Source organism: Camelus dromedarius, chromosome 19 (genome assembly GCF_036321535.1).
Source record: "Camelus dromedarius isolate mCamDro1 chromosome 19, mCamDro1.pat, whole genome shotgun sequence".
NCBI lineage: Eukaryota > Metazoa > Chordata > Mammalia > Artiodactyla > Camelidae > Camelus > Camelus dromedarius.
In genome coordinates, this window is record NC_087454.1 from 16,269,500 (window position 1) to 16,291,921 (window position 22,422).

General features: G+C 44.6%; 1 protein-coding gene across 2 annotated transcripts in view; it reads right to left on the reverse strand.

Moving 5' to 3' along the window:
• Positions 1 to 2,566: 2,566 nt before the first annotated feature.
• Positions 2,567 to 22,422, reverse strand: part of GPLD1 (glycosylphosphatidylinositol specific phospholipase D1) — a 45,162-nt gene continuing 25,306 nt past the window's right edge. Inside the window, exons 11-25 of one of the 2 annotated variants that reach the window (XM_031435120.2) lie at positions 22,275 to 22,340; positions 20,424 to 20,550; positions 18,220 to 18,359; positions 15,923 to 16,109; positions 13,365 to 13,475; positions 11,886 to 11,960; positions 11,630 to 11,786; positions 10,963 to 11,104; positions 10,064 to 10,169; positions 9,885 to 9,978; positions 7,633 to 7,809; positions 7,087 to 7,247; positions 5,794 to 5,820; positions 5,618 to 5,668; positions 2,567 to 2,861 (exon numbers count right to left, since the gene is read on the reverse strand). In XM_031435120.2, coding sequence (XP_031290980.1) covers positions 2,775 to 2,861; positions 5,618 to 5,668; positions 5,794 to 5,820; positions 7,087 to 7,247; positions 7,633 to 7,809; positions 9,885 to 9,978; positions 10,064 to 10,169; positions 10,963 to 11,104; positions 11,630 to 11,786; positions 11,886 to 11,960; positions 13,365 to 13,475; positions 15,923 to 16,109; positions 18,220 to 18,359; positions 20,424 to 20,550; positions 22,275 to 22,340 — 1,708 coding nt within the window. In that variant the 3' untranslated portion in view covers positions 2,567 to 2,774. Of the gene's footprint in view, positions 2,862 to 5,617; positions 5,669 to 5,793; positions 5,821 to 7,086; positions 7,248 to 7,632; positions 7,810 to 9,884; positions 9,979 to 10,063; positions 10,170 to 10,962; positions 11,105 to 11,629; positions 11,787 to 11,885; positions 11,961 to 13,364; positions 13,476 to 15,922; positions 16,110 to 18,219; positions 18,360 to 20,423; positions 20,554 to 22,274; positions 22,341 to 22,422 lie in introns of both variants that reach the window. The other variant, XM_031435119.2, reaches the window with a different exon arrangement.

A 22,422-nucleotide genomic window follows, 5' to 3' on the forward strand; every position in this document is an offset into this window, starting at 1 on the left:
TTTGTAAATAAGTTCGTTTTGTCTTTTTTTAGATTCCACATGTAAGTGATAGATTGTGTTTTTCTGGTTTGATAATTTTCTTTTGTATTATCTTGGTTTCTTTTTGGTTTTTGTGACTCTGTTGTGTGCCTTTGATTTGTTGATTACCTTGTTTTTCAAGGGGATTTCTCTTGTTCTTTTAATTGAGAGTGGTTCCTCTGCTTCATTTTACTTATATTTCTCTGGCATTACAGATTTCGGAGTATCAGTTATCTACTGTGGTCTTAAAGAGCTGTTTTACGTTTTGTTTCTTTTTATTTAAAGTGGGAGCGTTCCTGTGTAGACTGTATGTGCCTAGTAGTTTTGTTGCAATGGCTGTGCTTAGTATGGATGGTTGCCGTATCTTACTTCCGTGAGTGTTGGCTGTTATCCCTTTGATTGGGGGTGTGGTTGGTGTTGTGGTGATCAGAGCCTTCTCTGATTATTGTTGGTGAGTGGGGCTTCCTTTTTTGTTCTGTGGTTGTCACAGCCTTGACAAGGGCCAGGTCTGCTCCCTGTTGCCGGAATAGATGCTTCTAGACCCGTTTCTGAGCCGTGGTTTGTGGTCGGCAGGGTTGGAGCGCTTCAACTGGGAAGAAGAGTCGCTGAGTGTACCTCCACAGGAGATGTCCACTGGTGTCCCTCTGTGGTGTCATGTGTTACGCAGGCTTAGAAAGTACTCTTAGTTGGTGCTGCCTTTGTCCCCACCTTAGCTGTGGGAATTATCAGCCACCCACTCTGGTGTCCCCAGGGTTCTGGTCCCCAGGAACCACCAGTGCAGATCTGCCAATACCAGGCGCTAGGGCCCTCCGCAGCGAGTATGCAGTCACACACCAGAATCCGTGGTGCGCCCCAGGGTCAGTGCAGACTGCAGCCCCACCGCCACGTGAGGTAAGGGACACCGGCTTGTTGTAAGTACCCATGCTCACCCCTGCTGTGCGCCAGAACTCTGCTCACTGCCTGTCTGTCCCAGAGGCCTGGGTCCACAAAGGGACCAGAGAGAGCAAATCTGCCCTCTCTGCCAGGGGCTGTAAACAGATCCCAGTCCTTGAAGTTGCAGGGCCGCTGGGTATGGATTCAGCTTTCAGCCCCTCCTCTGCGCAGCAGCAGGTCACGGCTATGACCAGCCCCACCGCTCTTCTCGTGAGAACACACCAACAGTGGAGCCAAGCGCAGACAGCGGCTCTGGTGTGGCTGTGTTGTGCCCCTCTCCTACCACGCACACCAGCAGTGGTGCTTTTTTATGGGGGTCCTAGGCTGTTCTGTTCTGCGCACACACTCGGCCGGATTTCACACCACCGTGCAGTGTGTGAGGCTGCCTCTATGCAGTGGGCCCCAGCCCTCTGCCCGGGCTCCTCACTGATCTCCAGCAGCCAGTACCAGCTCGTCCCTGCCGGCTGGAGAGGGGCGTCCCCGCATGAAGGCGCCTTTCTTCCTTTGCTGCTCCCTCCCTGCAGGACCGTCCCGCTCCTATTTTTTCTTTTTCCCTCTTAGTGGATTTTCTGAGAATCCTCCTGTATTTCTAAGTGAGAGACATTCAGTAGGTTCAGTAGGTGTTCTGTGCGATTCAGCGGGTTTGAAGGTGTAATTCTTGGTGTATTTGTGGGAGAGGGTGAGCTGGGAGTCTCTCTACTCCACCACCTTGGCCTCCTTGATTTCTAATTTTTTACTCTTCAGCTGGATTCCTGCGTCTTTTGACCAGCCTCTGTTGTGCCTGTAGAGAAGCTAAGAAGGGCTCTGTTCTTTGTTATTTCCTCCTGCTTTAAGAATCATGTCACCAGTGTCAGAAGAAAGAGGTTCTTCCCTGACTGAAACAGTCAACTAATTGCTGTTTACAGGTAACAGTGCCTGCAAAGCTGGAATCTGTGGTGCATTCCTTTCCCTTAAATGTGTCACACTGCAGGACTGGCAGATGAGATCTGCTCTACTAAAGCCAGCCCGGGAACCAGGGAAGCCAAAGGTGGCTTCATTCTTGGTCCCTTACAGTAGCCTCTAGCTCAAGACAGATCTCATTGTTCTGCTCCAGGTCTGTTGGGACAACCCAGTGCACCCAAGCCTCGTGGGCATGACTTCAAATAGCATCGGCATTTCCCCAAAACCATCTGAGGGCACAGTAAGTTGAGGTTTTAGTTTTTGTATTTGTCCTTCACCGGATAAAACTGACAATACAATGAACCTCACAAGGACCACATCATTATCAGCATGATTTTGCAGTTGGGAGGTTAGCCCTCATCCCCATACTTTTTTCCTCACTCTGCTTCTCCTCCTTGTGCTTTTTTCCCCATTTACTATGCTTTCTATTTCACTTTTATTGGAAATGGGTCACTAATTTTAAAAGGACATTTTTAGGAGGAATTGTGTTATAGAGGTTTCCTAAGAGAAAGCCAGAGAGAGGCTTTTCCAGGCCTCAGAAAGACCGGTACTCATGTGGAAGAGGAAATAGTTGTACCACAGGTTTGAGCACATGAAACAAGATAGGAATAAGGTTAGATGCAAAGGAAACAAGGAAGTAAACTCTGGAAGGCGCATGAACAACCAGAGTGTCTGCTATTGTCACACTTCTGATGCCATCATTTACTGTATCGTATTTCCAGGTAGTCTGGCTGTCAGTGTGTTATGTCTCCACCCCCAGGCGCCCCACCTCGAGTAGGATCTACCAAGGCTCCACTGGATGTGCCACTGTGTCCACGAGAATGCTCACCCTGGAGGTGATGGCCTAAGAGGGAGGGGCAGGTTAGGACAGTGGAGTGAGGTCTTTAATCTGGGCCAAGGCTGTAGATATGAAGTGCCCCTGAGAGTCGGGCTCCCAGAGAACTCCTTCCAGCAGCAATGACAACTTGATTCTGTAGGGGACACAAAACAGGATTAATTACCCATTCATCATCTCTGCTAGGTTCCTGCTGTAATCCAGGCATAATGCTATGCTCCGGAGATACAAGGATGAGTAAGACACTGGCCAGACCCCAGGGCTTGAATTTAAATGCCCTTTATGCTCAGGAAACCACAGCTGAGGAAGTTCACTCCAGTTGCTCCTCTGGTACATAAAGAATGAAGGAAAAGTGTGCCCAAGCGGCGGTCTGGTGCAGGCAGCTTATCTGCAGTGATCAGCACTTCTACAAGGGAGCAGTCTTGGTCAGTGTGTACACACCACCTTCTATGGCCCTGCTGCTTGAAATCTTGTAGGAACTGTCTTTCAAAATTGTCTTTAAAGAAGTGTTTAACATTTTCACTGGTGGCAGATTTACAGGCTTTGAGGTAGATTTCACTTTTGGAAACTACCAAACATTATTCTGAACCAAGGCTGGATCAAACTGGCTGATAGGGTTCTGGTAGATCAGGGCCTGACAGTGAAATGACCAGTGAAGAGTTTCTCATTGACTTAATTTTGAAAACTACAAGTGAATCCAGAAATAATAATAATGGCTAAAATTTATTGAGCCTTTACCCTATTTTAGATACCATGCTTAACCCTTTAAGTACGGCAGTGTCAGTTAAAAGGAAAAATTTAAACTTATTTATGGAATTACTCATTTACTAAGTCTCCTCTCCATTTCCTGGTTAAACTATCTTCATTCCTAAAATCAAGTCTTCTGCCAGCTTGTGCCCAGTCAGCCTGCTTCTCTCTCCAGATCCACTCAGGCCTCCGCGAGCCCTTCCCCGACTCCGCTGTTGCTTTCTGACTGCCTTTGGCTTTTGGTCATCGTCTGTGAACCTGGATGGTTTTGTGAGTGTTTCATTTTTCCACCTAGACGCTAAGCACCTGGGGGCAGGGACCGTCTCGGGTTTGTGTCTACCTTTCTGGTGCCCAGTGTAGCCCTGCTCGTCACACAGACTCAGCACTTACTGCTATACCAGGGTTCGCAGGCTGACTGGTGGCAGCACCACTCAAGTAACGGCCAAGCCCTCCTAATTCATTACCATTTCATTACTTAATGCTCACATATCAGAGAAAGGAAGGAGGAGTCTTCAAAATCATAAGTTTTACTCAAGGCTCAGGAAAAGGCTGCTCTGAGATTGTATCCACTTTTTAAATAAAACCTCTGATTTATCTTTATACTCAGTGCTTCAGGGCCCCCAGTCGCAGGTCTGTGTTGGGAAAGTGAAATCATATTGACTCAAGTGAACGACACTCAGGAAAAGTGCATCTGCATGTTGTGCAGACAGGACTCCTAAGTTATGCCTAGGTGCTCTACACCACTCCCTGCAGGTGGTGTAATGGTTAATTGAGTTTAATTTTTATGTGATACATGGGTTTTTGGTAAGTTTAATTTTTGGAAAGTGAATGCAAGCCAAATTTATAATATAAAGTAGTCCCACGACCCAATCTTTTGAGACTCCTCCCATAAGCTTATAATCCGTCTTTTTCTGTCATGGCTAACCCTAAATTTTTGCTTTCAAGCTTGCCTGTAAATGAATTAAAGCAAGGGCTACTTGAGCTGTTGGCCAGTAGAGGGCAGTTTCACCACAGTTCTCACAAGCCAGAGCCAGTCCACAGCACCTGCCCGGCCCCACAGACCCCGTCTGTACCCAAAAATCTAGGAAGGCTTCCCCAGCCCTTCCTCCCACAGTTTGCACCTATTCTTCAGCATTTAATCCTATACAGATTGGCATTTTACTTAACTTCCCATGTGTATAAACCTTGATTTTCCTCAAGAGCAAGGACTCTTGTCTTCTCTTTCTCTCTCTCTCATAGCCTAGCACAGTTCTGTACAATGTCATACTCTAAAATGAAAGAATCAGGGGTTTTGCTGTGTATTTTAAGCTAACCCCCTTTAATCTGCTATATCTATTAAAATTCAAAATGTGCATACTATTTGACCTAGCAATCTTGTAGGAATCTTACCAGCAGTGGTATTTGCACAGTTATATAAAAGACATAGCTGGAAGAATGCTCAGTTAGAGCATTGTCTGTAATAGTAAAATTGGAAATAACTGAGTAAATGTCTATGAGGAAGTGAACCAAAGAAGTAAGATACTGTGCTGGGCCAATAAATTACAATTCTGTCATTAAAAAGAATCGGTTAGAGTGTGTGTGTGTGTCTGTCTGTCTGTCTCTTTTTCTAGAATCATACAAAAACAGTTTGGAAGAAAAAGAGCCAATTGGGGTCGTCAGACTTCTCCAGTGAAGGGCCAAGGTAACGAGGTTTTGTGGGACATGAGTCTCTGAAGCAGCTAACCAGCTGCCCCTGGCGTGCAGCAGCGGCTGTGAGGGAGTGAGTGAGCATGCCGTAGTCTGGCAGGGCTCTACTTGTGGACACTGCACTTTGAAATTCATTCAACTTCATGTGTTGTGAAATACTGTTTTGTTTTTTTTTTTTCAACCTTTACACATGTCAATCATTTTCAGTTCTTGGGCTGCCAACTAGAGCTGGTTCTCAGGCTGTAATCTGCCAAGCCCTGTGGTGGAGGATGAAATTGGAGGGATGGTGAGGCGAACTTTCCACACAGAAAATGATGGGACTGTATGTGAATATTATTTTCCTTTTTGTGTTTCTCTGTTTTTCAAGTAAAAATCTAAAATATATATAAAATGAGATCATCCCAAGTCCCAGCCCTGGAACAAACGCAGGTACGAGAGTGGCAGGGTCTCAGGACTCACCTTTTTCTTCGACCGCACAGTGATCACAGAGCTCCCAAACCTTGAGCTTGCCTGCAAAACACACCGTCTGTTAGTGGCCTTCTGAAAACATAGGGTAATATTTTATCAATTCAAAATAAAGGAAAGGGCATTTTTTGGGGGGTAGTTTTTCTTTCATTCTTTCAGAAGATACTTACTTCAGGAGAAATCAATACGTATTGGGCCTGGAAGAAAGAAAATGGTGAGAAAGGGAGGCTATTGATGTTATTACTATTGATGTGGATTTTTTTAACCAATTTTAATTACACTCTTACCCTCATATTTCTACATTTCAGAGAAGCCCTTTGATACCAGAAATTCCCTTAATAGGAATGCAGCTCAGAAAAAGATGTATAAAAATGTTCAGTGTGAATGTCATATTTATAATAGCAAAAATTTGAAATGGACTGAGTGACTAGCCATTTAAATCATGGTTAAATAAATTGGTTTATCTACAGATAAAATACTAGGCAGCCAGTAAATATATAAGAATATAGGAAGGCATAGAAAACTTACTACATTGATAGTTTAAAAAAAAATCAAGTTATAAAGTTTTATACAAAATTATCTACAATATGGCCACAATTTAGTAAAATATATACCCACACACATAGTATAATGGTAAAGAGTGCACTTTAGAATCGGCTCTTGGTTTGAGTCACTGTTTTGCCATTTCCTAGCAGTATGACATGTGACAAATTCCTTATCTGATCATCAATGTCTTTATCTGTAACAGGCAAAATACCAAATTAATGGCTTTGATGTGTGGATCAGACTGTGTGTGTGTGTGTGTGTGTGTATATATATGTATGTGTATGTATATGTATGTATATATATACACACACACAAACTATGTATATGTATATGTATACATATAGAGTGTGTGTATATATATGCTACTTAGCATAGTGCCAGGCACAGAGTGCACAAAAAAATGGTAGCAACTAAGTTCATAAAACTAGATGGATACCCATCAGAAGGTTAACAGACATTATCTCTGGAGAATGGAATTCTAGGTAGATGACTTTAATTTTCTTCTTTGTACTGTTTTGTATTTTCTACAGTTTTACAATAAACTTCATTCATTTTGCAATCTAAAAAATAATTAGGTTTAAAAATAACCACAAATGTTTTAGGCCCAGGAAACTGAAGGAAACCTACCTGAGAAATGGAATAAAACAAAGCAATGAAATAAAATATGACGAATTAAGATGAAATAAAAAGGGAGTTTTCATAAAACCCCTACGGCCATGGCCTGTTTTCTTGCGCTGTGGCTCCTAACCAGGCAGTGGCGGGCTGTGACCCGGACCAGCACAGAGCACAGGTGATCATGCCCTGACCCCGCATTCAGGCAGAAACTAAGCGTTCTACCATGGATGTGACTTAAGAAGACGCCAGCAAGTAGCCTTACTCCCCAACGTGGGGTGGAATTTTGTACAAGAACATTTTACCTTTTCTTCTGGACATGGAGCTACCCATGATTTGCATTTGCCTGTCATGTTGCCGGAGGTGATCTGTTTGCCGTTATATACATAAACGCGGCCATCTTCTCCCCCCATCAGGCCAGAGGTCACATCTGTGATCCTCAGTGGGGCTGCCACGATGATTTCATCTGTAAACAATACAGAGTAGCAGAAGTATCTTACTCACTGTCATCTGTTCCATTGTTCCACTGCTGGATCCTAACGCAACCTTCCACAAATAATCTTAGTGCATCCTTTTCTAGTCTACCCTGACTTCATTCCAGCGTAGTCAAAGGCTTTTGTTTTCTGTTTCATCATCAATAACAGTTCATGTGGGTGGCTCTCACGTTACCACTTCACAAAGTATGGCTCAGCCGTGTACAGCCAGCTCTGATCTTGATTCAGAATATGTAACTCAAAATACGTTGAAAGGCCCTTGGGCTACTGGGCTGTCAATTATGAGGGCTGCGCTTAGATGATCCAGCTGGGGCCCCATCTAGTTAAAGACTCAGCTAGAGGTACTTCCTTTCCTACCTAAGCCATCGTTATCCAGGTCACTCAAGTGCAGGACTCCACCAAATCGGGAGAAGCGGCGGTCTCCGCTGAAGGTGCTGAGCAAAGAAGGCTGCAAGTCGGGTGACAGTCCATACATCCGAGCACCTCCACCTTGGTGCAAGGTCATGGTCAGGAATGCCACCTTAGACACGTCATCTGAAACAAACCACAGTACAGTAACTGCTGCCATTCACAAGGTTGAGGACCGGTTAAACACTGAACAGAATCCTCTTCTCGTTCATGTCTCTATGCCACGTGTGACCAGGCAGACCACTCAGAATCACTGGGTAGATGGTTTAGTGCCTGTCAACTCTGGTCATTTACAGCTAGCTTGGGCACCAAACATCGGATAAGCTCAGGGATATCCCATCAAACAGGTGTTCATCTTTCAGCCTACCCCCTCCAGTACATCTCCACACAACCATCTTTTCACTGCACAAACCGCCTATAGCAGCACCCTTCTGATTTATAACTCTGGATAAAGTCCAAATTCTTTGCAAGGCCTCGTACAAGCCCACAAGGCCCTACAGAATCCGACTGCTACTTATGGCTCTAGCACCATCCGGGGCCACTTGCCCCTTTTCACCCACAACGAATTTACACCACAGCCCATTATATTTCTTAAGTCTGGGCCTTTGAACGTGATGGGCTACCTGCCTGGAAGGGACACCGCTGTCCCTGCAGCCTCCCTCTCCTGTCACACCCGGCTGCCCGCCAGTTCCTGCTCCTCCAGAATCGCTCAGGCTGAGAAAGGCCCTGCGCTTGGCTCTATGCTCTGCTGCCACTGACTTAAAACTCTGGGTAGTTTTTTAAAACAAATTTTTGTACTGGGTCCCACAAATTATGTGGGTGAAATATAATGAAAACACAAGGAAAATGGGAAAATCTGAACAAGATTGGTGGATTATATCTATGTTGATAACTGTTGTGACGACTTTATGGTTTGAAAGCTGTTATCACTGGGGAAAACTGGAGAAAATATAACATGGATCTCATTTCTTACAACTGCATTTAAATTTCTAATTATCTCAAAAAGCTTCATTTATATGTGATATATGTATGTATGACTATATATAATTATATACAATTAACCTTTTTATTTTGTATTTTATACAATATTTTATAATAGAGAAAATTACTAAGGCAGTAAGAGAACCCAAACCAAGGAAATTTGGGAAGCTCTAATCCACAGCACTCAGGCAGCAAGAGCTGTGAGGTAAATAAAATCAGTAACACTTGTTGCATGAGTGTAGAAATCACTACCTAGACTCTGCAAAGGAAAACAAACAAAAAACTGTTCCAGAGCTAAGTCAGCAACTTTTTGTTAAAATGCTGTGTCCTTACTCATGCAGTGAAAAGTTTAACTGTTCCTTTGCCCAATCCACTTCTGCTTATCAAATATAAAATTGTGTGAAACAAAAAATCTTTCTGAAAAAATCATTGGACAATATGTAACAGGAGCCTTAAGATTAAACTGTCTAGTCCAAGAATTCTATCCAAAAAACAAATCAGAAAGGCAGTCAGGTTTCTGTACATGGATGTTCAGTAATTCCTTATTCACAACAAAAAAAAATTGGAAATAATCTAAAATTCCAGCAATAGGAAAACAGTAGTAAACCGCATGTGCCTACAGAAAAAAATGTGATACGGGATCAAAAGTCATACTTTAGAAGATCATTTAACATGAGAACATGCTCAAGATATGAAATATTAGGTGTGAAAAATATATAGTATGTTTTTAAATATCTGGATAAGGGTGATTTTCTTCTGTACACTTCTTGTATTTTCACAAATTTCTACAATAAGCATGATGCATTTTTGTCATCTTGGAGGGAGTAATTTTTTTTTTAACTCTCCCGCAAAGCAAACAAAGTTATATTTTATTAACATATACCCTCAGAGTGGACCTATTCCTGGTGAACTGATTTATAAAATGCACTGAATGCTCTCTAGCTCCAAGCTCAATGGGATAGAAGGTTTAAAAACACACCAGCTTACTTTCATGTGTGATTTTCAACAAATCTTCGAAATAGACATTATAAACTGTATCATGCAGATAATGATAGGTTCAGGTAGGTTAAGTAACTTCCCCAAAGTGACCCCATTTGCTAGTAATGAGAAAGGAAGTATTTAAACTCAGGTCCATCTGCCTCCAGGTCTCATTAACTTTCCCCAAATATGACATGGTCACATGACTGAGAAGAAGCGAAGTTTCATGGTAGGTGACCTACCTTGGGTTGGAGTCCCAACCAGCAGCACTTGTGTCCGGGTCCCATTCACCGTCACGTGGCCGCTTGACAGGGAGGTACCCAGTTTCCCCATGGCCTGTGAAATGCAGTAAGTCAATCCAGTACAACTGAGAAAACTTTCTCTGTGGTCCACTCTCCTGGGGAGGGAGGGGCTACCATACCTTGTCTCCAGCAATGGTGAACCAGCTTTCGCAGTTTGGCGGGAAGTAGCCATACACCTGTCCAAGGCTCTGTTTCTCATCACGAGTGTGGAACAAATGGCCCAGACTGAAATGAAGCACACTGGGCTTAGCTGCTGGGGCACAGGGTTTAATGCTGGCCAAATATTCAGGTCCAAGAAAAGACAACCCATCTCTTCGCCACCCATGCCCTCCTCCCTGTATTTTCTTGGTCCCTGTGATCCTAGGCCAGGGTGGGGGAAGGGGGACTTTCAGAGTGAACCCCAGTTATCAAGGCTCTCCAGATACGAGGTTCACCATCCTACTTCCCAGCTGACAAAATATAGGGATGCCTACTGTTATGGGCTGAATTGTGTTCCCCAAAAATTCATATATTGAAATCCTAACCCCCAGTACCTCAGAATAGGACTGAATTTGAAGAGGTAATTATGTTCAAATGAGGTCATTAAGGTAGGGCCCTAATCCAATATGGTTAGTGTCCTTATAAGAAGAGGGAAAGACACCAGGGATGGGCCCACAGAAAGGAGGCTGTATGAGAACATGGGGAAGACAGCCATCCATAAGCGAGGGAGGGAGGAAATCAACCCAGCTGACACCTTGATTTCACATTTCTAACCTCCAGAACTGTGAGAAAATAAATTCCTGTTGCTTAAGCCACCCGGGTTGTGGCACCTTGGCAGCCCAGGCAGACTAGCCCACCTCTCTCACTTTCAAACTTCTAAGAAGGAGCATTTGCAACCTTGCCCCCAGAGCCTCTGCTGTTCCTTGAAGGGTAAGACTGTCTTAGCCGCTTCCTCTGAACCCACACTTAACAGGCCCCCAGGGCTGCAGGCACCTGCCCCTTGTGCTCCTGGTTGCTGGGTCCCCACGTGAGTGCTCACCTACTGGCATTCTTCCAGGTGGGGCTCCCAGCCAACAGCAAAGTCCTGTTGTTGATAGTGACACCATGAAGGGAATACCCTAACCAGGCGTAGTCCTCCTCGCCTCTCACCATCCAGTTGGCCGCCTCCACATTCAGATTTTCTACACAAGACAGCCAGTGCATTTTTCTTGAAGTGGGAAGACCACCAGACTAGACAGAGGGGGCTTTTTTTGTAGAATAATGAGAGATGGGTTCATGGGGCTGAATTTCTACCAGAACTCTTGTGTCCCCATGCTATTCCCAGGGCCCCAGTGTCAGAAATGGACCTCATGCTCAAGTAAGAAACATATTTCTAGAGCTCACTTCTGTTGGGCCTGTTGGACATCAAGCCCAGTGATGCTCAAGTGTGTCTACTCTTCCACTGAGACACTATGAGAATAGTGTCACTATGTACGCCCCTCCCTCCCTAGATCTGAATCTACAAGCTGGATCTCTGTATATTCAGTGAGTCTATCCATGTCATTTTCTAGGACATCTGCAAGAGTAAGAGACTGTTAGAAAATTCAGGGGAAACAATATGCAATTAGGAAAACAGGACACAAACCCATATGGCAAGAGAAGTCACCACCAACTAGAGCAGTGGAGGTCTCCACCCACCCATTCCTCCCACCCCCACCAAGCACTACCTTTGTCACTGTGGCTGGGGCCAGAATAAAATGCAGCCACAATTCCCTTCTGTTTTCCTCCCCCTGGTGCAAAAGGGGAGCCAATCACCAGGTCAGGCTCCCTGTCTCCATTCACATCTGCAGCCAAGAGTGTCCAGCCCAAGTTACAGTAGGTGTCCTGAAGAGGAAACATGAAACCTATTCTACTCAGCCCCGGAGGCAATTAGGATTCAGCGAGTTCTAGTTTTTCTCCATCTGGTGAGGGTGGTCCACATACCTGGCAAGAGATGGTGATGTTGGGGGAAGAAGATACTCTTCCTTGTTTGGAACCAAAGTAGATGTACACTGCACCCTAGGTGAGACAAACCACAGGGCGACCATAAGGCTGGGTGGTGACCCAAGAACCTTAAATAATAGCAAGACGAAGACGACTGATGAAGCAAATCACCATCAGAGCTCCCTAGGGTCAGGAGCTTACTACTGACAGAAGTCAGTGAGCAGTCCTGTGCATTGCTGCTGGGCTGAAATGTTTGTTTCAAGTCTGCCACTTCCATCAGATGATTAGAGCCCCTGGAGCAGCAACTGTCATTTTTATCTTTGGCTCTCCAGTGTCTTGCTCCAGATCTGCCATCCATAATTGTTCAATGTATTTACAGAATGACTTATTTAACACTTTCCCTCTTGAAGACTTGGCTGGGTTTCTGTCTCTTCCATGAAGCCCTCCCCTAGCCCAGACCATTCTTTCTTTGAACACTACCTGGTCGTGTGGGTACCACTCACTTGCCTTGGGGCACGTGCTGTGCTCTTGTTCTGTGTTGTGAACCAGTTTCTATCTTATAACTTGCCTGTCTCCATCCATACTCCTCCTCCAAGCATTTGTTTTCCATAGTGAGCCAAGGTCAGGGTATACAATGATAAAGACCAACATCTATCCCCCTGAAAAGCTGGCCAAGAGGCAGCTGTGGCATTGCAAAGTAAGGTGCTTCAAAGATGCAGCAAGCACAGGATGCTATGTGAGGACAGCCAAGTGTCTCCTGACCCAGGGTTAGATCACACTTCCTGCAGGAAGTGACATGCCACTGCTACAGAAAGAAAAAAAGCAGTGGTGTGGGAGAAAGGGCTTTCTAGACAGAGGGGGCTGGACAAGCACGGGTCCTAACATAAGTGCGCCCAATGGGTCTAGATGACAAATCTCGAAATAGGGTGAGGAGGGAGGGGAAGAGGTGAGCCTGCGGCAGGAGAGGGAAATGAAGGGTCTCTGACCGTCACTGTGACTCGTGGTGCCTGGCGACAGTGTGGAGGACTCCTGGGAGGAGAGCCCTGTGGTCCAGGACCCAGGATCTCTGCTCCCAGGAAGAAAACAGGGACCACATTAGGTTCCGAGGATGACAGGAAAGATCCAGGAAGTCACCTCTCTGCCGGGAAGACAGGAAGCTGTGGATCGGCTGGAATTTCTGCCTCACTTCACTATCCTGCAGCATCCTCCGCAGGGAGAGGGGCTAGGAGGAAGGCACTGGGTGGAACTGGGAAATTCCACCCACGAAGCCAAACTGAGGCCAAGGAGGCAGAAACAGGTGCTGCCAGGTAACCTGCAGTCTCACTGAGGAATCGAACAGGGAGCCGGGATCATCTCCCCACACTCTGCCTGGCACCCTGATGGTCTGCTTTCCACAGGGGCTCCACAGACACCGCCTCTGCTCAGTGTCCCCTCCCCTCCCACCCGTCCCCCTGCCCCTGCCCCCAGCAGCAGCCTTACTGTGTAGGTTAGCTTCTGGGAGCCCACAGACGGGGCTCCCACGGCCAGGTCAGGCACGCCGTCCTTGTTAAAGTCCAGCACGGCCACGGCCGAGCCAAAGCGACCTGAGGGCTGAAGAGGCACCAGTTACTTCCCCTGGGTTCAGCCACAACCTGCAGCAGAGCCCTCCTGACTCCTGGAGTGGAGGGGCCTGGGGACCCCTCCCAGCACTGAGGAACAAGACGGCAGCAAACTGTAACTCAGCCCAGACCCACCAGATGGGTCACTCTGCCCTAAGGATGTTCTTGGCATGTCTGTCTGCCTCGAGGGGAAGATGAGATGCCAGAAAGAAGGTCGGTTCTTCTAAGTTCTGGGGTTTTATTTTTTAGAAAATGGTCCAGTTATACATGATGCCCCATGTTAAGGACCAGACTCCTCTTGGAAAGTAACCAAAATAATAACACCAGGCAACAGCAGCTAACCTTTATCGAGCATTCAGGATGTTCCAGAGCTGTGCTGGCCAGCGCGGTAGCCACTAGCTAAACGAGGCTATTACATTTAAATTACTTAACAGTAAGCCAAAAAAAAAAAGTCAATTTTTCAGTTGCACATTTTTTAGCACACTTCAAATGCTCAAAAGCCAAAACACTTGGTAGGTCCCATACTGAACAGTGAAGCTTTAGAACATCTCCATCATCACAGAAAGTTCTATTGACGATGCTGTAGACACTGTTTAAGCACTTTACATAAGGTAGATACCTTTATTATCCCCACTTCCCTGGTTTACAGATGGAAAACTCAGTCCATTCAGGGACAATTTTCTTCCCAGGTGGATTTTCTACATCTTTCCTCTCCTATTATCTAGAACCAGCCTGAACCTAAAAGTAACTCACGACGTCTTCTATTCTTTCACAACTGATGTAACAATAGTCTTGCACAAGTGATATTTGCCACATAACACACATGCCCCAGAACCCACATCTATTATTTCTTGACTAATCTCTCCACACCTGGATGCAATGGCATCTGAGAACACAGCCCCTTCCTACAAGGGAGGAACTTGATAAACGAGAGAGGGCTGCCCCGGGACACAAGCATGCTCGGGCAGGGTGGGGACCAATATGTGGGGGCCCCTACCCACTGAAGACAGGTTCATTTCATCACCACCAGTTCTACCATCAAGCCCTCCCACAGGGTAACCAGTCATTCCAAGAAAAGCACAGTGTTCTAAAGTTGGCAAATGCACATGATATCTATCCTATCTTACATTTCACAGACAAGGACACAGAGAGGTTAACTGCAGATGGGGGGTGACTGTGGGACTGCCATCCCCAGTGCATGCCTTCATGTGGACTTCTTCCAAATTATCAACCAACACCGGAGCTACCTCCTTCCTCACCCCAGGTGTCTGAGAGTTTATCAGCCACAGGAAGCAGCTGCCTCTCTTATTCCTTTTCTACAGGAGCCCAGAGAATTAACTTTACACATAGTCTGACAGGGCAATGGCTTGGTGAGAAGTAAGAAGCAACAGGAATGGGTTGCTTTATTTTGGAACTTTCTCATGTGGTGTCAGAAGTTTCCAGAAAATGCTGTCCCTCTGTACCATGTGACCTCCTACACTGGCCAGTCAACTTATTAACTCCTCTTGGGTTCAAGGCTCCTTCCAGCAGAGCTTAAACTAGATCACAAACCATTGGACTTTTCATAATATAAAGTATGTCCAGGCATGCCATCTCATTTTGTCTTCACGGCATTAACTCCACACGGAAATTCTAGTGGTATGTCTGGGACAAGAAATAATCTGACCACAGACTCCCCTGGTGCTTGATATTTGGAGCTTCCAGTGCCACCAAAGCCCCCACACGCATCGGTGGCTGGAAGCAGGGCTCTGTAGGCCCCTTGTTATTTATTGCTGTGTGAGGACGGACACCAGTGACACCAGGAGGAAACCCTCCAGGTCTCTAGTGCTCCTGAAAGGAATTTGTGCTGCCTCCGTGCAGAATGACATCTATACAGTCATTGCGGGATTTTTCTGGTGATGAATAATCCCTTAAAACAAAGGAAGGAAATCTGAACAGAGTCTGGAGTTTGGTTAATAGTTTGGTTAACAGTAATGAGCCAGTGCTGGTCTCTTAATTTTGACAAGTATACCACCATTATGTAAGGCGTTAACACAGGGGAAACTGCTCATGGGCCTGTGCAAGGAACTCTCTGTACTATCTTCACAACTTTTCTGGGAATCTAAAATTCTTATAAGATAAAACATTTAGATATTTAAAAAAAAAAAAAAAAGTAAAATGAGGTTTTGTATTATCAAGACATATCCTGAGTGGCTACTCAAAGTCACTAAATAGTATGTGTGTTTTTGGAAGTTGTTGGAGTAAACACAAAGTTAATAAGATGAGATGAATGAAGTGGACGTGCCTTAAAAAATGAAAAGTCCTACACAAATGCAGGCCACCAGCTGTCAGGTACTATCATTACTCTTGCCCTTGGTCATTCACCCTGGACAGTTTGCCAGGAAAGGGGGACAGTGCCTACTTGATATTAAAAGGGAAAATATGAGATGGGGGCCTTACCTGGAAACCCTCCAGGATCCCGTGGGCCTCCTTGTCCAGGTCTAGGTCGACAGGGGGCAAGCCCAGGTCGTTGCTGTAGATGAGGTAAACGCGCCCCACCTGGATGTGGCCGGGGTGGCTGTAGCCCGGGGCGCCCACCACCAGGTCGCTGTACCCATCCTGGTTGAGGTCAGCCGAGGCCATTGCCCTGTAAGGAAGAAGAGGGAACCCACCGTGGTGTCTACTGAAAGCTGTGGGCGAAACTGTCTCCTGCTCATTTCCTTTCTAGAATCTAGAATTTAACTTCCTCTCATGGATTTCTCCATCCTGCATACTGTTGTGAATATTCACCTCTAAGGTTCTACTGTTTGTGTGATTCAGCCTTGTTCTCCAGGGGTCAAAAAACAACAACAAAACTGGGCCAGTCAGGGCCTCTGGGCATCTCTGGACCGTATAATCTGAGCAGATAAAAAAGCATCCTCACAAAGCATCTTGTCCTACGTGCAAAACCTGGAGCAGCCAAAGCGCAATTCCGGGCTCCACCTGAGAGCAGAGAGGAAATTCACCTTCTGCTAGTGGCACACAGGTTGTTCTGTGATCGGCTCAACTCATTTCAATTTGCTGAACCTGACCAAAGACAGGCTTGCGATAAGTATACCATTTTATTTCTACCAGAGCTACAGAAGGCGGCATATATTGAAAAAAAATTAAATTAAATTAAAATTAAATGTACATATTTACTGGATATTTCTAAATGAGATTCCATGACCTACCAGTTATAGAGATAGACAAACTGAGTCCAATGGTTCAAATGTCTCTGTTGGAGCTGGAATGACCACAAATCACTTATTTATTCTAGTTCTGATGGCCACTAAGAATAAATAGCAACACAGAGAAAAAACTGTGGAGGAGTTTCTAAAAGGTGTGATGCCTGGTGAGTGGGGTCAGACATACCGCGAAGATGCTGCTCGTCTCTGCACTCCCAAGGCTGGACACTGGCCAGAAATGGTCCCCAGGAAGGACCTCTGACCTCTGTGCTGCTCCCCCCACTCCACCCCTGGCAGCAAGCCCAGCAGGACGCCTTCATTTGGATCTTTCCAGAAAGCAGCCAAGAAGAGCCATTCATTATTCACTAGTCAATGGCCAATAAAGACAGCAAATGAAAACATTGACCTCCCATCCGCTCTGCTGGAGCGGAATGCATTAGCAGCTTGAAGAGGAAGGGCTGGCGGTATATTCCAAGGGAAACACATTGCCATTTGGATTTAGAAAGTGTGGTTTAAAAGAAGAGGCTTCACCAAAACCTCCCCCCAAAATGGTCACTTTTCAATCCTTGAGCTCAGTTTTTTTGTGAATCCAAGCACCACTAAATCACCACTCTTAACTGATTAATCTTTCTATCAAATACTTTATGCCCTTTCGTGTCCCCTCTGACCTTAATCCTGTGCTGACTGAACACTAATCAACCAGCGTCAGGTGACTAAGACTGCTGTTGTAATAACATCCTTAATGTGCTAAAACTGTCGGAGATGTCATCATTAAGTACAAACTCAAGTTGTTTCTCCAGGGCAAGATGACCTGACAGACCCCTGAGCCATGGACCACCTGGCCAGAGACTCATAAACCAGAGACATCCTGACCCCCAAAACTGATTAAGGAATGTCACAAGATGATGAGTAATCCCAGGCTCTTTGTTCTTCCCTTTAAGAAAACCCCTCAGTCAAAGACAAAGTTGGAGTGGAATCTGAGGCTAGTCTTCCATTTCCTTGCTTGGGGCCCTGCAATAAACTGTACTTTCCTTCACCACAACTTAGTGTCAGTAGACTGGCTCTGCCGTGTATCAGGAGAGCAGACCTAAATTCGGTTCAGTAACAGCTGATTTTTAAAATCAGAGGAATCCCTAACATTCTCTTAATAAGACTATTGTGGAGTACTAGGCTTCTGCCGTGTAAAGTTACAATAGTCCAGTCACCATAATAGCTGTCTGCTCTTATCCTTCTAAAGACATTAGATGCTAAAAAGTTTGTAATAATCTATTCTCCAAGAACATTGAAGCTTTACGAATATTCTGTACATTAACACTTTATTGTTGCGATTATTTAATAAAGTGAAAGTTCCTCATATTTAAACATGTTTTGACCAATTTTAAGGAGATAGTTTTATATTTACTATAACTTAACCACTAAATTAATGTTTTTGTTGATGATGAATTGATTGGAGAATAAAGTGCTAACAGGCACCATTTTAAACATCTGTGAATGACCACACGAAATTAATACTGATGAAAACATTCAGGAATTAGATAAGCTTATACCTACCAGCCAAGCCTCGTGTAGGGAAATGACAAGAAATAAGACGCTAAGGGTCTCAAAACATGCTTCGGTGTCTCTAGGGAGCTGCCAGTCAACATTTCCTGGAGGCTTGTTTTCAAATTTTGGTACATGAAGAATAGGGAATCCTGAAATAACATGATTACAGACAGATAAAGACACAGCATCGTCTACAAAGCTACCGTTTCCTGTCAAAAGCATCGGACTTTGGTAAAGGAAACAGGATTTCACAAGTGCTGAGAAATAAAAATATCAATTTTTATCAACAAGAAAGAAGACTTATCATAGGCAATGAGAAGAGTGGAATCACACCTCCAATATGTACTCAGGGGTGGGGGGTATAGCCCTAGAGGTCAGGTCATCACTGGAAGAAAGTCAGCTGGGGTTAACCTGAACCAACCAAGTCAGGATGGTCTGTATTAATCTGCAGAATGTAATTCAACAAAAGAATTATTATAGACCAAAACTTTTAAAAAGATAAGTCCATTCAAATCGAGAACTATAATTATATTTTTATATATATTCTTTTTTTCCCCCTGAAATCCCACCAGGATGCCAGAAACCCTCCAAACCACACCCAAACTGTGATGCTGCTGGATTTGCTTTGTGTCCCAAGAAGCTGGGCAGGCCTGAGAGGTCACGTGCAGAGTGCTGGGAGCTGTACGCAAGAGAACTGGAGGGACAACACACCCCTCAGCTTGAGATGCTGAATTGTTCTTAATGTGGTTACTACAGAGACACAAATACAGACCGGAGTGGCCCTGAACAACCTGGCCGGGCACTAGAGCCATCAGAGTTCAGGGGACACAACTCGAAACCAAACACTGGGGTGACATAAAACTAAACAAGAATTCCCAGGCCTGCCCCAGAGGAGAACCAGCTCACAGCAGAGGCAGCCCTGGACAGCTCAGTCTGCAGGAAGAAGCTGTGCCTTCTGTTTTCCCTCCCTACCCCTCTGGGAGGCCACCCACGGATTGCTCACTGATGCCCCACTCTGACTTCCTGGTTCATCCAGGATGCACCACGCCAGGCCTTAGGAATATAAAGTCCTTCTCTTACACAACTTTACCTTTTGCAAAGGAGACAGGTTCAAATAATTGCAAGACAGAATGATACGGGCTATGATGGAACTTCCCATGTCTAGGAGTGGCTACATAATTTGGGGAACCCATTGCAAAATGAAAACATGGAGCTTCTTACCCCAAAGTTACTAAGAATTTTAAGGCAATGACAGCAGAGCATTAAACCAAGCATGAGACCCTTCTCAGCGTGACGGCACAGGCCACACACCTACCCCAGCCCTCGCCCAGCTCACCTTCTCCACAATCCAATGCCTACTTCCCCTCCCAACTCTCTTAAGTACCTCATATCTTTGTGTTGCTGGCAAACAAGACTGCTCAGATTGCCAAACATCCTGAAACTTTCCCAACCCACTACCAGAAATACATGCTCACTGATGAGAAATTAATCTACTATTCAAGGCCTAACTCAAATGCCACCTCCTCCATGAAGCCTTCTCTGATAGCAGGGGTAGAATTTTTTTTATCTGAGAGGCTACATATCCCCTTTGCCCCCAACCATGGTATTTGTCACATTCTACTCACATATGGTTATTTTTCTATTGATTACCCCGATTAGACTGAAATTTTCTAAATGTCAGAGTCTATTTCCCTTTCATCCTCTATCCCTCCAGTAGAGTGTCTGACACTTAAAAGATGATCTCGTGGAGGAACTTCATATGCAGTGGTGTCCCCTTAGTGTGGGGCTCTGCATGGTGTGCCTACAATACTGCTGACACACTTTGTAGGAAGGACAAAGTAGGACTGGCCTGGTGCCCAGGGCCACCTTGGGCCCCACTGGACTTGCCAAAGGCCACTGAGGTCCAGACTTGCATCATAGGAAGTCTCTGGAACAAACCAGACTTGGAGGCCAAGGATGCTTGCTAGCCTGGCTCATGCCCAGGTGACTTTCAATGAACAATTAAACAGCCAGTAACTCTACAAAGCACCATCTCTCAGGAAGCAGCAGGTATCTCCATTCAAAGCAGAAAATTCTTGGAGGGTGGGTATAGCTCAGTGGTAGAACGAATGCTTAGCATGCACAAGGTCATGGGTTCAATCCCCAGTACCTCCAATTAAATAAGATAAATAAATAAACCTAATTGCCTCCCCCCACCAAAAAAAAATTCTTACCGGGGTCCAGGAGTCCACACTAAATTTAAAGAACACTCCTCTTTTGGTAGAGTGTATATTTTTCCCAATATTGTTAGTGAGGGATATAGTCACATTTCTATGAAAATCATTTTTCTGTGCTTTTGAGCTGCTGAAAAGAAAGGAATAAAATGGTGAAGACTGATGAAATAACAACCCACTTCCCCAAATAACTGAGTTGAAAAACCTGTTAATCACAGGTTAAAAGGCCATAAAATGTTAACATCTGCAAGTTGAAGGAACAGCAACACAAAAACCAATTTTTTCAAAAAACTTTTATAAGAGATTCCACAAAATCTTCTAATAACACATTTCCAAGGTTTAAAAGCCTTCCCTTACAAAATTGTTTCTTATAGCCTCGAAGTTCTATAAACATTAAAGGTCTGAATTCCCTCCAGATTACTAAAAGAAAAAAAAAATCAAAAGTTATGTTAACATTTCATACAAATGGCCAAGAAAGGGTCTATAGCTGTTCGGGAAACTGGTTTACAGGTGTACGGATTTATCTTTAAATAAATAAGACATGCAAGAATTAATTATACAATAAAATAAATTTTCAAATTCATATCGTTTAACCAGCCTAACAGATCAGCTGCCTAGAAAAGCCAGGCAGGTTTCAGAAATGACTGAGAGGGGAGGGTGTAGCTCAGTGGTAGAGCACATGCTTAGCATGCATGAGGTCCTAGGTTCAATCCCCAATACCTCCATTAATTAAAAAAAAACCTAATAAGTAAATAAATAGACCAAATTACCCTCCACCACCACCAAAAAAAGAAGAGGGGGAAAAAAAAAAGAAATGATTGAAGTGGAGGCTGAAGAAAAAGTGAGTGAAGGGACCAGCCAGTGCAGGGATTCAACAATCTAGAGGTTGCAAGCCAGATCTAAAGGTGTGCAATTCAATTCAAACAAAACAAGACTTAACCTATTTGAATCAATTAAAGAGTGAGGGCCTCCCTGAACGCTTTCTACATATGTTCAATTCTTTGGAAGCTCTCAACTCTCTCACCTTAGCACCTTTCCTTGCAATGCCCTCTTTGAGTATTTGACTCCTGCACACCCTTAAATATCTTGGTTGAGGCATCACTTCAGAAGTTCGCCGAGACTGGGTTAGGACACGGTGGTGCACACCCCTGAGCACCCAGCACTCTTCCCTCCTGACACTTAAGGGTGTTTACAAGTTCTCGTTCTGCACCTGTCCCCCTACTAGGCCACCATACTCTGCCTTGTTCACCATGAGGTCTCTAAATGCCTACACTAGCTCCTGGCACCTCATGAGGGGGAAATACTATTTTATAATCGGTAATACTTTATTAGGAATCATATTTATAGGATTAATTATTAAATGCATGGGTGAACAGTTAGTGCTTGGTACCTGACTCCAGCAGTGAATAAAACCTCCTCTTAGAACACACCCTGGATCCTGGGCCCTCTTCCTACCTGAGAGGGCTTCTCCCCACCCTGTCTCATTGGAAATTCCTTTCTCGGGGTGAAATCTGGATAAAGTTTATGAATAATAATGATGATAACAATACTATTAACTACCATTTAGTATTTAGTGAGCAACTTACAAACATGCTACTTGCTTTACATCCATCTTGCACATAATCCACACCACAACTCTGGGACTGTGGATATGTATTTTTTCAAAAAAGGAAGCCACAGCTCAAAAAAAAAAATAAGCAACTTTCTTTAAAAAAAAAAATCACACAGCTGTAAATAGCAGACCTGGAATTTGAATTCCTTCTGTCTACAGATCCCACACGTGCAGTGTCTACTGAGCACCCTGCCTAATGAGATGTTCTTTTTCTATGAGTAATTTTAGAACCCACTTACCCCTGGGTGTTGTTTTGCTGGCCGCCACATGCAATGAACAGAGGGTTCTCAGGGAGGTTGCAGTCACTGGAAAATAGTCAAATGAGTTTGGCATTTTTCTACCTTCTTTCAAGTATGAACTTCACTGAGAATCACTGATGCACTTCAA